This window comes from Solanum stenotomum, chromosome 11, assembly GCF_019186545.1.
Source record: "Solanum stenotomum isolate F172 chromosome 11, ASM1918654v1, whole genome shotgun sequence".
Lineage (NCBI taxonomy): Eukaryota > Viridiplantae > Streptophyta > Magnoliopsida > Solanales > Solanaceae > Solanum > Solanum stenotomum.
In genome coordinates this window covers 43,378,183-43,394,340 of record NC_064292.1, presented here as the reverse complement: position 1 = coordinate 43,394,340, position 16,158 = coordinate 43,378,183, and the positions used below count along the sequence as shown (strand labels likewise).

At 35.5% G+C, this 16,158-nt stretch overlaps 3 protein-coding genes and 1 pseudogene across 8 annotated transcripts in view; 2 read left to right on the top strand and 2 right to left on the bottom strand.

The window, feature by feature from the left end:
- LOC125845946 (disease resistance protein RUN1-like) overlaps positions 1-14,905 on the top strand; it is a 53,312-nt gene extending 38,407 nt beyond the window's left edge. The window contains exons 6-7 of the mRNA XM_049525429.1: positions 14,086-14,260; positions 14,350-14,905. Of these exons, the coding sequence (XP_049381386.1) occupies positions 14,086-14,260; positions 14,350-14,796 (622 nt within the window). The 3' untranslated portion in view covers positions 14,797-14,905. The remainder of the gene's footprint in view (positions 1-14,085; positions 14,261-14,349) is intronic.
- Positions 1-16,158, bottom strand: part of LOC125845042 (dephospho-CoA kinase-like) — a 98,118-nt gene that overhangs the window by 30,158 nt on the left and 51,802 nt on the right. The window contains exon 4 of one of the 6 annotated variants that reach the window (XM_049524454.1): positions 1,205-1,445. The exons of 4 other annotated variants lie outside the window; for them this stretch is intronic. The gene's annotated coding sequence lies outside the window, so the exon portion shown is untranslated. Of the gene's footprint in view, positions 1-1,204; positions 1,446-16,158 lie in introns of those variants that run through there. One more of the 6 variants, XM_049524450.1, reaches the window with a different exon arrangement.
- On the bottom strand, positions 2,556-5,909 carry LOC125845043 (dephospho-CoA kinase-like; annotated as a pseudogene).
- Positions 15,552-16,158, top strand: part of LOC125845036 (E3 ubiquitin-protein ligase BRE1-like 1) — a 187,823-nt gene continuing 187,216 nt past the window's right edge. The window contains exon 1 of the mRNA XM_049524431.1: positions 15,552-15,558. The gene's annotated coding sequence lies outside the window, so the exon portion shown is untranslated. The remainder of the gene's footprint in view (positions 15,559-16,158) is intronic.

The window sequence follows — 16,158 nt, the reverse complement described above, 5'->3', positions numbered from 1 at the left end:
TTTTGTTCTCAGGCATCCAGGATACCTCTTTTCTATAAATTCTGCCTACAGAGAACTTGCCATCCTCATCATGTTTCCATCTAAAAGTGTCATCTCGCACTTGCGTTTGTTTTAATTGTTACTCGACTAAAGAAAAACACTCAGTTGGATGTTTTGGAACATTTTGGGACATATCTTTTGTCTTCCTAACGCTTCATTATAACTTTCAATTACTGTTCAATAATGATTATGGAGATGGATGTTGCTGATTCTTCATATTGCATGCTCTGCTTGCAGTAACTTGTGGTTCCATTGTGGATGTTTGCTTTCTCTTTGGTATTCAGAACTAAATCTAGGCTTTAGTTTAAGACATTAAATGTCAAGTAATCTTTCTTGTTTTGGTAATTTTTTTTCCAAGTTTAAATACATCTTACAACTTCCAATCTCACTAGTGATACATGCCTCTTTTACTTTCAAATGCACTTACAAATCGGCGTACACTTTGGGCAACTTTTATTCCATGAAATACAGGCTTGTGTTCCTTTAACATTTACTTTTTGAATGCATCTGTAATATAGTCGTATGATCCATGTGATACACTTCAGTTAATTATTAAAAGTTGCCAAGATATAAACAAAGTCCCTCCTGTAGTCTGACGTAAAATAAAGATAAGTTACAGGTATCATTATCATAATTATGCTCTATAATTCAATCAGAATCTCCTATAACCATGTTTGTCAACCAAGATCTATATACATAACTAGTCATGAACCTCAACCTAAACTGTGTTTCTCCTTATTTACTCATGTAATGGATGGGATCGTGCCCCCTCCCTCCATCTTAGAGTCTTGACTGTGACTTCATCATGGAAGATTGCATCTTTGTCAAAAGCTTAGTTGAAACAGGGTCAATCCAGTTAACATGCACCAGGACTTCTAGTATATATGCCCAGATAATGTGATCAAGGTAAATGACAACTTCTTGGGATTTTCCTCCAGACCTTCTTGATCAAGACATTGATGATTTCGTTGGTAGCTCAGGTGTCCACTTTCTAGTGCATATCGAGTTAAAAAGGAATAAACTTAATATCAAATTCTTGTGCAAAAGCCTGCACTCGTCATCACTGAATATTGTATGTTTATTGATTATGATCGATTATCGAGTACCTAACTGACACCCCATCTGAAATACTCCATTGAAACCACATAAAATAACATGTAAACTATGCATGTGTAGGAAGTTCAGCTAAAGACTGACTTGGTTCTATCCTTTCCAGTAAAGAAAAAAAGTAAGCTTATCGACTGAACAAGGACTGTAATACCGTCCGGAATTGCTGAAACCAATCATTACATGTCCAGCTTGAGAGTCAGCATATTGATAAACTCGTTAAACATCACGTTCAGCCCTTAATACAGCATCCATCACAAATGGCAACGGCTTTAGCAGTAAGAGATGACCTGTCACAACTTGTCGTGGATACAGACATTAAAAGATTGACCATATTTGCCTGACGTAGAGGCAATCAAGAAAGCTGCATAAGTGAATATATAACCTATAGAAAAGTGAGCTAATCCAACCAATAGTTCAGCCATGAAACGAGCAAGCCATTGTGGAAAAATATAATCTAGAATAGGTATCATTAAAGCCAGAATAAGTACAGGTAGTGATGCCATCAAAGGGAAAATTTTATATCATCAAAGGAGGCAGGACCAATGACAATGATAGGAATAGTACAGAATTGACAATATAAACCTCATTCCATTCTGACTGGGTTTTTGCTGCATTAATTCTCAGATCAATCAACCTACCATTAGCACAGAAACATTAATTCCTAGCTTCCCAAGATAGTGTCGTTAACTTAAAAGGTTATTTATGTGAGATTTTCAAGTACAGATATTAGGAGTTGTCCCTCAAAATTTGTTTTCTAGTTTGGACTGCTTGTTAGGCTGGTGGAAATGAAACAGTGACTGCTACAAATACTATTATTCTTTTATAATAAGAACTAAAGAGAACTCCCATTTTTCACTTCTGAAGAGTAAGCATGATCTGATGATATGTGAGGCTGGTGGAAGTGGATCACTGATTGCTACACTTGCTATCATTTTTGTGTTAGTAATTAGAATTAAGGAAAACTTCTAATATTCAATCTTGAAGAGTCTATATGATCAGCAATTTGGGACAATCTGGTTACTGTTCAATGGATTGCAAGTAACTTTATAAATAAAATTGAGATAGTGGAGTTTGAAAAGTTCTATGTGGTTCCTTGGTTTGTGTTCTATTACATACAAAAGGTTATATTTGATATGTGTTGTGTGTCATGGCCTAGTGTGTTTTTGAATTAATTGTGATTTTGTGTTAGGCTCGTACTTCAGTTTGTTTTAATTGCTTCTTGACTAATGATATAACGTTCAGCTGGATGTTTTGGAACTTGGGACATGTCTTTTGTCTTCCTAACCCTCTGTTATAGCTGTGTTATTACATACACAGCTCTTTTTCTAATAAACAGTACACACAAGTAGTGCTCGATTAGGGTGTCTTCTGCCATGCAGAATTGTGTTAGATCAAAATATGTCAGTTCATGAACTTTTCTTGAAAATAGCAACACTGACAAAAGTGGAAAACAATGCTAGAAAAGCTCCATTTCTTGAGAGCATAAACTCAGTCCAGGTCAAGGGTTTGGTAATCTGAGTTAACACTTTCTGAAATTGCTCATGCAGAGCTTCCAATGAGCTGGTGTTATCATTCACAATATCTGCCTTTGACCTCTTGAGATCCAGGGACATCTGCGCATTTATCCTGCTTTTGGCCTCCTCCATAGATCCATCTCTAGTCATGAGCCGCTGCAGCTGTGTCTCAGGGTCAACCCAAATGACAACAATGGGTTTAGTCCATTTATCTACCTTGGCATCAAACAAAAGAGGAACATCGACAACAATTATGGAGCAGCCCTTTATCCACAGCTTCAAAACTTTCATTAACATACCATGTGAAATAAATGGTGCTAGCAACCTACATAGACCGCACCAATTCAACTCTTAGGCAATCTAATAAAACTAGGACAAAATATTATTTAGAGTAAAGCAAGAAATATAAAATTTCTATGAACCAATAAATCTTATAGTAAGACAGATTTTACCAATCACATTTGACCTCCATATTTTGTTGTTCAACGCAGTTTTGTGCCAATAGACCATACACAGGCTTGGTTATTCATGAAGAAACTTTGCCAAAATCTCATAGGAGCGGCCCACTCCACTTCTCATAAAGGTGAATTCCATCAAGTGTATACTACTTTAAATACACCATCCTTAAGGACTATAAAATCATTAAGGGGTCATTTGGTAGAGTGTGTTAGGTAAAATAATGCATGCATTAACATTGTGTATTACTAGTACCTTGTTCGGTACTCTTTTCCAACCTATGTATAACTAACGCTTGCATTAGTTGTACACTCTATTGTGTATTAAGATGTGCATTACTAATATCATGAATTTCTAAGTATTGGTAATGCAATGGTTTTAATGCATGAATTAGCATGGTTAAAGACCCAATTGCCCCTCAAAACCTTTTTTTTCCATCTTTTCTACCATAATTGTAGGGGTATCTTTGTAAATAAATTTTTTTATGCATGCTATTTTTAATGCACCAAACCAAACAATGCATAATAATAATCTATGTATAATTCATGCAAACATAACTAATACAAGCATTACTAACGCAATCATTACTAATACACTCTATTTAGCATTGCTTTTTATACACTCTACCAAACGACCTCTAAGAGTTAATAACTCATCCTTGCAATTAGTAGTAGTTCAAACACTCACTTTTAGTGCGCAATGTCAATATTAACTTGTTATTACCCATATGAACATACTTCATGGGATCTCCAAACGCATAGGTTGGGTTATCATATTTATTGAGAATCATATCGGCCTTACCCCAATAACTTTTGATGTTTGAAGAGTTAATTTTCTTCCCACGGATTTAGTCAGGGATTGGCCAAATTCACTTTTGACTTCACATACTCAATGGAAATTTATATGCAACTAATATGTTTTGTACCAGGAGGTAGATCAGTCAAAACCCATGTTTTACTTCTCTTGATAAAACCAATTTCTATTTTATTGTCTCGTTCCAATATTCAACATCAGAAGAATATATAGCTTCAAAATAATTTGATGGTTCATTATGGACAAGAAGAGTTTGAAAATCATTTCCACAAGAAAAATATTCTTTTCTAAGCCTTTGCTCTTCTTAGTTTCTCATTAGAGGTAATCCCTAATATTTGGAGGTGACATTTGGTTTTTAATGACATTTTATCCAGAGTGCATTCTGCAAAAGATTCAATGCAGATAATAGAACTATCCTTTCTTATGCAGATGTACTTCTTTTAGCACATTCCTTTTAAGGCAATTACTAGAGCACTTTAACTTAAACAGAATATAGTCCGGCAATAAACAGCAATCCTGCAATTATCTTCACATGCCTTAATGTTTGGAAATAGCTTCAACCACAAGGCGTTTGTAGGCCTTCATTTCTCTCAGAGTTACTAATCCGCCAATACCAAAGAGATGATTACTTTTTACAGACCAAAGTCAAACAAATGCCATTTATAAAAGCTTTTTTAATCATTTAATTCCAATATATTTTATATGTAAAGGTTTGATTTTGTTTTGATCAAGTAAGGCTTTCATTGATAATAACAAAGCCAACTTAGCCATATATAAGAGATATACCAAATATCAACTTGTAAAAGTTTGATATACCTAGAGTTTACTTGTAGTTTGTATTTCTCTGAGTTCATCCCTAAAATCACTACAAAAGTTGGTTGATGAGGATTCTCAAGTTCAAGGCATGAAAACAAGATGTCTCATTATTTTTTTGGGAAGAAAAACCAAGTTCAAAAGGAAGCTCCAAAATCTCCACGATGAAAGCAAACCAGAATCAGCTATAGGATGAAGTTTCCAGATACAGAGTTATTTGCGTCTCTTTCCTATTGACGTTATTCTAGCGAAAATGAGAAAAACTAAGAGGAAGTACTATATTTCTGCTTCTCTTGATTTGACAAGAAGTATCCAATTGAAATAGAAAATACAAGATTAATGAGCTGCCAATCTATGCCTTTTTTTAACCTTTTGACATCACTTTATATCAGAGTAACAGCTGAGCATGAAAAATTAAATAGCAATAAACCAGGAGTACTTGAGCAGTAGAATTTCACTAAGTAACTATGTCATAGTTTCATAACTATTTTACCTATTAAGAAGCTGACATTTTTTCAAGATCAGAGAATACTATTTGACCTAGCTTTGCACGATCAACTTCTCCATTATCCAATAAGATGTCCTCACCAAATGCGGCCACAACCTTTTTCCAACCACCAGTTCCTTTCTTCAAAACGTTCTACATAATTTCATATTTTTGTCAGTAAAGAGCTTTACCGAGGATTTACAAAATTTAACAGATGGAGATACAACAACTCAAGTACAACATTTTAAAGACTGTTTAGATTTGATAATAAACTAAATAGACATAGTAATAGAATGAGAAAAGCAAGAGGAAAAGTAGTTACACGAGCTACAACGTCAGTATCAACAACGGGAATACCATGTGCCTTGAAAAGGTTGGAGACAGTGCTCTTCCCCGAAGCAATTCCTCCGGTCAGTCCAACTATACTCATTCTAATTTCGGGCACAAATCAAGTAATGAGGAACAACTAAGGCTGCTCAAAGTCAGTTGCTTCCTCTGCCTTACTTTTCCATTGGCAAACGACCTTCTTGATTCGGGGATATCTTCAATATCAATTTCAAACTGAACAATAAGTTGCAGGTTCATTACCAACAAAAAAATTAAACACAAAACTTCTGTTGGCACCCTAAATTTATCAAGTAGTATAAAATTACAGATCCCTAGTGAGGTAGAAACATTTTCAAGATAAAAGAGACAAATATTGAAAATGAAATTTAAATTGGTGGAGAGCACCAAACAAAATGCAACGTCCCGCACTGTCGTGCTAAGGTTTGAATCATTCGACGTATGTGATTTGACCTGACCCGGAAAATTTTGGTGGTTCTTTGGTGTTTATAGGACTTATTTTTGATTGGTGAAGTGTAATGTAAGTTCAGAGTCAATTAAAGATTGAAAAGATCAAGTTTGAAGGTGTTGAGCTATGTATGGTGTGAAGTACAATCGTACATTGCATGTACAGGCTGTACCTTGCATCGTGGTGAAGCTATGATTTAGCAAGGGAGTTGCCACGTACATACCGTACATGGAGTGTACCAGCCGTACCTTGGTCGTAGGTGGAAGGTACGAACTGTATGTTGAGTTCTCATGCAAGGTCTACTTTTAAACGAGTGTATCTCCCAAATTAAGAAGAATTAGAGGATGTGCTACCTACCAAAATAAAGCTCCTTGAGTTTAGTTTCCAGAAAATCACACTGGTTGTCAATTCGAGTTAGGAGCAAAAAGTTATGCACATTTTAGTAAAGGCTAAGGAGTCAAAATCGTGCCTACGTTTCACTTTCGTGGTGACGTTTTTGAGGAGAGATGAACCTGATTTTTTTCTAAGGTTCTGTCCAGGTCCACGAAACTGAAACGCCTAGACGAAATGGTCCACGAAACTGAGACGGGATTCATTTTTTCATTTCCTCCAAGTCCGGAAATTTTTCTAGAGAGAGGGAGCTCTACCAAGGCTTCAAGAACACACTCCAAAGTGAGTTTTAATTGTGTTTTTGAGTTGATTATTAGTCCCTTGTACACTTATTAACAAGATTAAACCATGGGAATTGACAGATTCTTGCTTAAGTCTTGATCTTGACCAAGAAACCCTAGAATCCAAAATTCAAGATTTGGATACCAAAAGGTAAGATCTTCATCCTACACTCAAGTGTGGTTATACAACAACAACATACCCAGTGAAATTCCACAAGTAAGGTCTGGTGAGGATAGAGTATACGCAGACCTTACCATCTGGTGGAGGTAGACTGGTATAGAGGTTGTTTCCGAAAGACTCTAAGCTCAAGTGCAGCTCTTTAGGTATATATAATGGATGGAAAACTAATTTGATTAGATTAATAGTGTAGTTCAGCTGAAGAAATTCATTGTTACTTTCACAAGATGTCTGCATTAAGGAAAAGTCTGAGAGAGCTTCCTTTAGTCTGCTCATGAACGAGAATTGGTTGTATAAGTTCATAAGACAGGGTTTAAACATCACAATAAGCAAGCAACAATTCCTCCATTTAGCAGTGTAAACCAACAGCTTGTAACAGAAAAATTCAGCCTAAAAAGAAAATCCTTGACTCTAAACTCACAGGAACAGAGAATGTCACAGATTGCACTTCGAAGGATCATTTAGGTGTGGACAATTTTCAACTAAGCGATTCAACCAAGCAATCAACCTACCTATCTACCCCAAATTTCACTCAAAACCAACTCCTAAAAGCGCACGGGTATAAATTGAGCATATAATAAAATGGAGATCAGGTTTAACCAAAAACTCAAGTCAATCAAACTTAAAAGAGCCCATTTCAACAGTTCAAAATTCATGGCTATATATTAGCATACTGCTCCATGTAACAGTTTCCCTCTCCCCAATCTCCACTTCCAAACAAATTGGTCAAATCTGAACAAAACACTTTAAAACCAACCCGAACTACCCCACGCGCACTTATACACCTCTCCAAATGTCGCTCTGTTACCCTCTCATTTACTGGAAACTATAGTTCAATGCAGAAGAAATACATCACAATCAGCCAACCATAGCAGAATTGAACAATTTGTGCTCTCTAACTCCACAACAAAAGATTCACATGGACAGAAAAAATAAAAACAAAAATTATGTAATAGAAAGAAAGTAAGGGAGAGAAGGGAAATGGGTCAAGTATGGTTATGAACTTGGTATTTGTAATTGTAAACTATGGATTCTTTATTGTTAGATGATTACGATAGAGAATGAAGAAATGACGTAAATGAATAATTGGTTGGTTGGATTCATATGTGATGAAGGAGGTTGTTATATGTTTAAGTGTGGTTATAGTATCTTTTGTTTGAAAGGAAAAAAGGTTTTGGGGTGTAAAAACACCATCCATGGAGGTTGTGACGTGAACTATTTATTTATAGAAAAAATTGTAAGTAAATTATTAATTCAAATTAAATATTATAACTATATTTTCATTTAATTGTAACCCGTAGCAAACAGTTGTTATTCGCTTCTCTCCCTAGCGAATCTCGCTCGCCACTCTCATTTTATAAAAACACAAATGTATAAATTGCATTTGTATTTGTATAAAGCGATAGAAAACTGTATATACAAATACAAATACATATATTTTCGTCATATACACTTATAATTATACAAATACAGATCTTCCCCTACCAGTTCTCTTTTACCTTTCTCTCTTTCTCGCTTTATACAAACACAAATTATATAAATTATAATGTATAATTTGTATTGTATAAAGTGAGATAGAGAGAGAGTTGATATACAAATGTTTTATTTCGATTCAATTATATACACAATTCAAATTTTATGCAAATATACAAACACAATCATTGATACATATACATAGTAGTTACATATATACAATTGAATTGAGAGGCTGTCATCGATTTATACAAACGAGAGGCTACCAGCGATTTATACAAAGGAGAGACTGTCAGCGATTTATACAAATCTGATGCTCCATAACAAACATAAAGTTTGTTATGAAGCGCAATTATACAAACTATAGTTATAACATACAAATATGATTTTTATGTTTGCTAAATCTAAAATTTACTCTTATTTATACAATGTAGATTAGAAACTCGTGCTGCTATTGTTGGCCTGGAACCATTGGGCCTAGTTTTTCAGTTTTTAAGAGTTGCCTGCAATCACAATTACTGTCTCGACATTTCAATAGTGTTATTAGAGATTTTGTATGCTTGGGTGTATCATTCATTGGGTGGTTACTTGGTCATCTCCTTTGGATAAGATTAGTTGGGATCTCCCTTGATGAGTTTGTGTTGTCTAAAGATCAGTTTTTGTGGCTTAAAGCTTGTGGAGGATTATGTTAAGAGGATGAAATTTTACAAAGATCAGTGAGGTTTTTGTCCATTACGAGTGTTCGGTGGTTGGTTCTGGCTTCACTCCTGATTTAGCAGGAATTAGTTCAGATTTTCTCGTAATTATTTGGGAAAATGATTCATCTCGATAGTTGTGCTGTGGTTTAGAGAGTTTCGGTTCAGGTTTGCTTCATGGGTTATAATGAGTTGTTGGCAAGAAAATTGGGTGCTTATTATCGGCCTTAACCAAACATCTCAAATTCGAGCCCCGAGTATGGGGAAAATTCTATTGGGAGCACTATCCCAAAATGGGCACTGTAGTGCACGATCTGAATTTAGCTGGAGCTCCAATGAAGGCTCCTTACACCGGATGAAAAACGCAAGAAAAATGAAAAATCCCTACCAAAATAGAAAAAAATAAATAAGACCTGCTAGCATTTTGTGATAAAATAAATTAAGCATCATATTTTTACGAAGACATCAATTTGATGAAAACCAGATGGCTTTGATCATACAAAATTGCTATGTAATTGAATCAGGTAGTAACTCAAAAAGAAATGGAATTTCAGTGAAATTACATGAAAGCATTTTTTACCATGTCAACCTTTCTTCAAATAAGTCTATGAGGAAATTGCCTTGCAAGTTCTTCTTCCTTTTTAATTAATCTTTTGCAAATTCTTATAATACAAATGTGTACCATATTTTCCAAGAAAGAAAGCATATTTATCTATCCTATACTATATAAGCAGTCATTTGATCTTTATGGTTTCTAACCTTAAGGATTTTATAAAGAGTAGCCCGAAAATACTTCCCCTGTATATGAGACCCTTCACCCATGGCTAATTTGTATTCACCATGTTATGAAGTTTTCTTGAATTTTAGGGGAAAAGATGTACGCAGAACTTTTTTAGATCATCTCTATAAAGCATTATGTGATGTTGGAATTAATGTGTTTAGAGATGATGATGAACTTCCAAGAGGCGAGGACATTTCAGGGAGTTTCTCATTATTCCTATATTTTATGATGTTGATCCTTCTGAAGTACGCCGTCAAACTGGGAAAATTGGAGATTCCCTTGCCAAACATGCATCCAATTCAAGTCCAGAACAGTTGAGGAAGTGGAGAGCTGCACTTACTGCAGTTGCAAGTTTATCCGGATTCCATCTTCAAAATCATTTTATCGGGTAATAGTTCTTGCCATCTGTATTTATTTTTGTAAGAAAAATCTGTTCCCAATTTTCATGAGAGTTTGATATTTCCTTTTCTTTTTCTGTTTTCTCTTCTGAATACACATTTGCTAGCCCGGCAGTGTTTAGAACATGGGAATGCAAAGATACAGTTCTGCGAATTAATTCCATCTTTTCTGCTATAGATCTCATTAATTAATTGCTGCAAATAATTAGCTCGTTTCTGCAATCAATTTTATTATTATTTTTTCACTATTTTTACATGACAGTACTAGTCAATGTTTTGTTACCATTATTTATCGATAGATGGTTGCTCAGCAGTGTTGGGTAAGTGATAGCAGTAAATCTGTTGATCAAGGATGCAGGAAATGCATTACAGACCCCAAATACGATTTCAGATCCACCTATTGAAAAGAACTACTTAATAGCATTAATCTTAAAAGTTATTTGATGAAATTGCCCTTTAATAATAATTAATTTTCTGTTGTTTTTTAAAAGAAACACTTATTTTGGATTGAAGGGGATAAATGATTTCTTCTCACATGCCTAATAGGCATAAATAATTAATACATGAGCTGGTGAGGTAGGTATTAACTGAGGTGAAGTTGTATGGAGGGGCCATCTGTGTATTGGTTTACTACTTCTTGACGTTTTTCTGGATTATTCCCATCCATCTTTTAGTTACTAATTTTGATGTCCTTTTTGAAAAGCAAAAGAATAAAATTATTTTCCTTTCAAAATTTTATTACTTCATGACTTGACCTTGTTTAATTTCTTACAGACCTTTTCTCCCTTACAAAATACTACTACTATTTATTTACTACTACCATTTTTCCTTTTGTGCAGTAGTGAAGTCAAGTTCATTGAGATGATTATCCAGGACGGTGTCAAGTGATGTCATGAATGTTGGAATCTGGGGCATGTGAGGGGTTGGTAAAACTACCTTAGCAAAAGCCATATTCAACCAAATTTCTCCAAATTTTGATGGTAGCTCCTTTCTTCATGTTGGATCGCAAGTTTCAAGGGGGGATAGCGGTTAGGTTGCTTTGCAAGAAAAGCTTCTCATGGATACTCTCGGGAAAAGAATTGACGTCAGCAGTGTCGACCATGGAATTGAATTGATTAAACAAAGGCTTCAGTCAAAAAGAGTTCTCATCATCCTTGATGACGTTACTGATGTCGAACAAATATACTCATTAGTGGGAGAGAAGAATTGGCTTGGTCCTGGCAGTAAAATTATCATTACCACCAGGGACGAACACCTGCTGAAATGTTGTTCCACAGGTGATATAAAATATGAGGTCAAGTGTATGACCGAAAGTGAAAGTCTACAGCTTTTCTGCTGGCATGCTTTCAAGAATCCCTTCCCTCCAGAAAACTTTGTGGAGGTCTCTGAAAGTGTTGTAACACATGCACAAGGGCTTCCATTAGCACTTGAAGTTTGGGGATCCGCTTTATATAAAAGGGGCATGGTAGAGTGGACAAGTTTCATTGAGAGATTGAAGCAAATCCCTAATGATTCGATAGTAGAGAAACTGAGAATAAGCTATGATGGTCTCCCTGATCATACAACTAAGGAAACATTCCTTGATATCGCATGTTTCTTGGAAGGATGGGACAAGGAAGATGCTTCTAAAGTCCTCAGCAGTTGCGGTTTCTTCCCTGAAATCGGAATTAATGTCTTGATCGAGAAGAGTTTAGCAACAATAAATGAATCCAATCAACTGAGCTTGCATAATCTGATTAGAGATATGGGAAGAGAAATTATTCGTACAGAATCCAAAGATCCAGGTGAATGTAGCAGATTGTGGGATCCCGATGATATTTGTGATTTGATTACTAGACACAAGGTAATGGTTCACTCTACTTTGAAGCCTGACCTATACTTTCCCAAGATAAGAAAACAAGGTCTCCTCAAAATTTGTTTTAGAAAAAAATTCTTAAGCACTACCTTACTAAGCAGTTTACCAATGGAAACTTGCTTTACTTTTTAGCTAGTCAATGTGTCATACATAACTTACTCTCATGCATCTTCTAAAGTCCTTATATTTATACTAAAATTTCTTCTTCTATGGATTACAAATATCTGAAAAACAGTTGAAAGCCAGAGAGAAGTGTTTTATGATACTCCCGTTGTCCTACAATATTGAAAATTTTAACCTAATCACTATAGGATATCCTCTGAAGTGGGCATTTTCACCTCCAGGAAAATGCTGCTAAATCTTTTTAAAAAACAGTAACAACAGCAACACTGCCAAAAATTAGCTAAACAAAGTATAAACTTTTATTTTTCTTGGTTACACATATCCCCTCTCTGCATTTAACACAAGGAAGTATCTATTGTAAGAGCAGCATGAGCTACCTTTTGGTTCGTCATTTATATAAAAAAATACTTATCATATGCGTATAACATTAAATTCACAAACATAGTAATTTTAGAAGCTCTGCATGTGTTGGTAATTTCATTATTGACCTTATACCAGATGTGGGTCCCAATCCATGTAGAGTAATTTTTGCTTCTTTTTTAGTCTCTTCCTCAAGGAATTATATCAATTGGCATGAGAAGCACACAACCATACCCAATGCAATATTAAGCATTGAATTGAGCCATTAGCTAATGAGGTGCTTCACTTTTCTTTGATTATGTAAAAGAATTAATAGTTTAACCCCCCTACACTACTGACTTTATTCACCTGAGCTCTCTATTCTAAATCTTGATCAATAAATTTCGAACAAATCCTGTATGTCTTGATGGAACTGATCATTTCTCATCATGAATCCAGGGAGGGGAAAAAGTTGAGGCATTGAAGCTAGTAGAACCAGTATTTAAGGACATGTGTGTGAGTACAAAAGTATTTTCAGAAATGAAGAACCTGAGACTCCTCCAGATTGATCATCTTACTCTTCAAGGAAGCTTCAAGGACATATTTAAGGAGCTTAGAATGTTAAGCTGGCATGATTGCCATTTGGAACACTTACCATCGGATTTGCATTTGGACAAACTTGTTATTTTGGATGTGAAACACAGCAGCTTCAAAGAGTCCCCTAGGACAAAGGTCTGATGTTCTACAACTTTACTCCTTGAATTTGAACAATTAAATCTGCTACTCTAGAGTTAATACATTGCTTCATTTGTCCAGCACTTAAGGTGTTTGAAGATTTTGGATCTGAGCTATTGTGAGAGCCTAGTGAGAACTTCAGACTTCACTGGTTCACCAATGCTTGAGAAACTAGTTTTTAGAGGTTGTTCGAGTTTGACTAAGGTGCATTCATCAATTGGATATTTGGAGGTTCTCGGGTATTTAGATTTCACTGGGTGTAAGAAACTCCAGGGACTACCTGATAGCATCTGCAAGCTGGAATCGCTCGAGAAGCTATATGTGAATGATTGTACAAATCTACAACAATTGCCTGCTGACATGGGGAATCTTAGGCGTTTGACGGCACTTTATGCAATGGGAACATCTATTAAACAACTACCAGTGTCTTGTGGACTTCTGAAGAATCTTCAACTCTTGGAAGTGGGAAATGGCTGCAAAATTTTACAACCTAAATCTCGTCTTTCCTTCATTTCATCCTTTTTAGCATCAAAAGATCATGATATTCTTCCATCTTCTATTATAAATTTACCGTCCTTGGAAGTTCTAAAAGTTCCTTTCTTCAATCTGTGCCAAAGAGATATTCCCAATCGTCTTGGCCAATTATTCTCACTGGAAGTCTTAGATTTAAGTGGAAATAACTTTCACAGCCTACCCCTAACTCTTAGTCACCTATCCAAGCTAAAAACCCTTAGCCTCTATGGATGCCCAAATCTCCTTATGCTCCCAAATCTTCCTTGTAACCTAGAAGAACTATGTACAAGGAATTGCAGGTCACTAGAAATGCTTCCAGATTTGTCAAGTGCAGACAGATTGCAACTGTTGGATTTCTGTGATTGCAGTAAATTGGTTGAGATTCGGGGCCTTGAGAACCTTAAATACTTGAAGTATATGAATGCAATAGGTTGTATGCTCACAAAAAATCCTCTAGCTGAAGGCTTCTTCAAGGTTGGTTGCTCTGTCACTTGTATAAATCAAACATAGTTTTTCCCTTATACACTTCTCTATGTAACTCCTTTTCTCTGATCCATGTTTAGGCAAATTCTACCCCCAATGGCGTAAATGTTTTTCTTCAGTGCAATGAGATTCCTAGTTGGTTTGACTATCGGGTTGTGGGATCTTCAATATCTTTGATTGTGCCACGATACATGGATCAAGAATTCCTTGGCATGATTGTTTGGGCTATTTGTAGACCTCAAGGAGAACATTGTGTTGGAACCCCCATTGCCATCATCACTGACCAGACAAATAGGATTGAGTATCCGCTTTTTGGTGCAGACATTCCAGTACGGTATGAGAGTTATGCATGGGTGAGCTATATGCCAAGACGATATTTCAAACGTCCAATTAAAGGCGGTGAGAAAATGATGGTTTCTATCAAAGAGCATCATTCATCAAAGGAAGGTTTAGGAAAGAAGTTTGGGGTTCATCTTTTGTTTGCAACCAGCCCAAAAGGAAAGTCATTACCTTTGAGCAGATTGTGACAGAGATGATGGACTTTTGATTCAGGTTTAATATTTTTCCAACTTTTCTTGGGCTGCTGAGGTTTTGATAAACATCCAACCTGAAAACAAGTATTGTGTGTATGCATTTTGTAAGACCTTCCTACTTTCATTCTGGCTATATATGGCAGTTTCTAATTTTTTTTTTATGGTTGATATTGTGGTAGCAGTTGAATGTTATGTACTTTTAGAATTAGATGTTCAAAATGATCTGGTTTTCTAAGAAATATAATCTATGCAATACAAAAAGAGTTAATACCTAAAAGTTCTCCTAAATTATTCACGTTTTGCAAGTAAAATACTTAAAACTATAACGTGTTATGTTACTTCTGAGCTTATAATGTTCTTTAAGCCAAAGTTGTACAGGTAAATCACTACTTATCTGGACTATGCTTTGTCAGAACAAATGGAGCTATTAGAACCTGCAGATTTATATCTTCACTCTTTATGCTATATATCAAATGGTTTTTTCTGGTTCATTTTATTTTTATCCAAAAATGTGATCAAGTACAAATATTTGGAGTTGTCCCTCAAAACTTGTTTTCTAATTTAGACTGCTTGCTAAGCCGGAATAAATGGAACAGCGGCTGCTACAAACACTATTATTCTTGTATAATAAGAACTAAAGAGAACTCCCATTTTTCACCTCTGGAGTGTGTAAGTAAGCATGATCCAATGATTGGGACATTCTGCTTATTGCTAAGAGGACAGTAGAATTCCATGAAATTGAGACCGTTTTCTGTTATAAATTTAATGCATGTTATTTCCAGTTCATTTTGTTTTAAGTCTGAAGAAGTGAGATTTTTAAGTACTAATCTTAGAAACTGAGATGACATGCTAGGCTGGTGGCAGTGGATTACTGATTGCTACACTTACTATCATTCTTGCGTTGATAATTAGAATTAAAGAAAACTTGCAATTTTCAATCTTGAAGAGTCGGCATGATCAGCAGTTTGGGATATTTTGGTTACTGTTCAAAAGATTTTAGGTAACTTCATGAAATTGAGATAGTGGAGTTTGAAATGCTCTGTATGGTTCCTTGGTTTGTGTTCTATTACAACAAAAGGTTATATTTGATCTGTGTTGGCCTAGTGTGTTTTTGATTTTTTTNTTTTTGATTTTTTTTTTTGAAACTGGTAATGTTGTATTCCTCAGCATTAAGGTATACTGGAGACCTCCAAATAGTCCTGTGGGATTATTCTCCACCACTTCTTCTGTGTCTTGCTTCCCCCTCTCCTAATCCAGCAACTTAACAAGTTTGCTGTGTGCTCTGGCATTGACTATTTTGTCTCTGTTAAACTGAGGAACATAGTCCAAAGCTGAGATGCGACTTTACAATGGAGA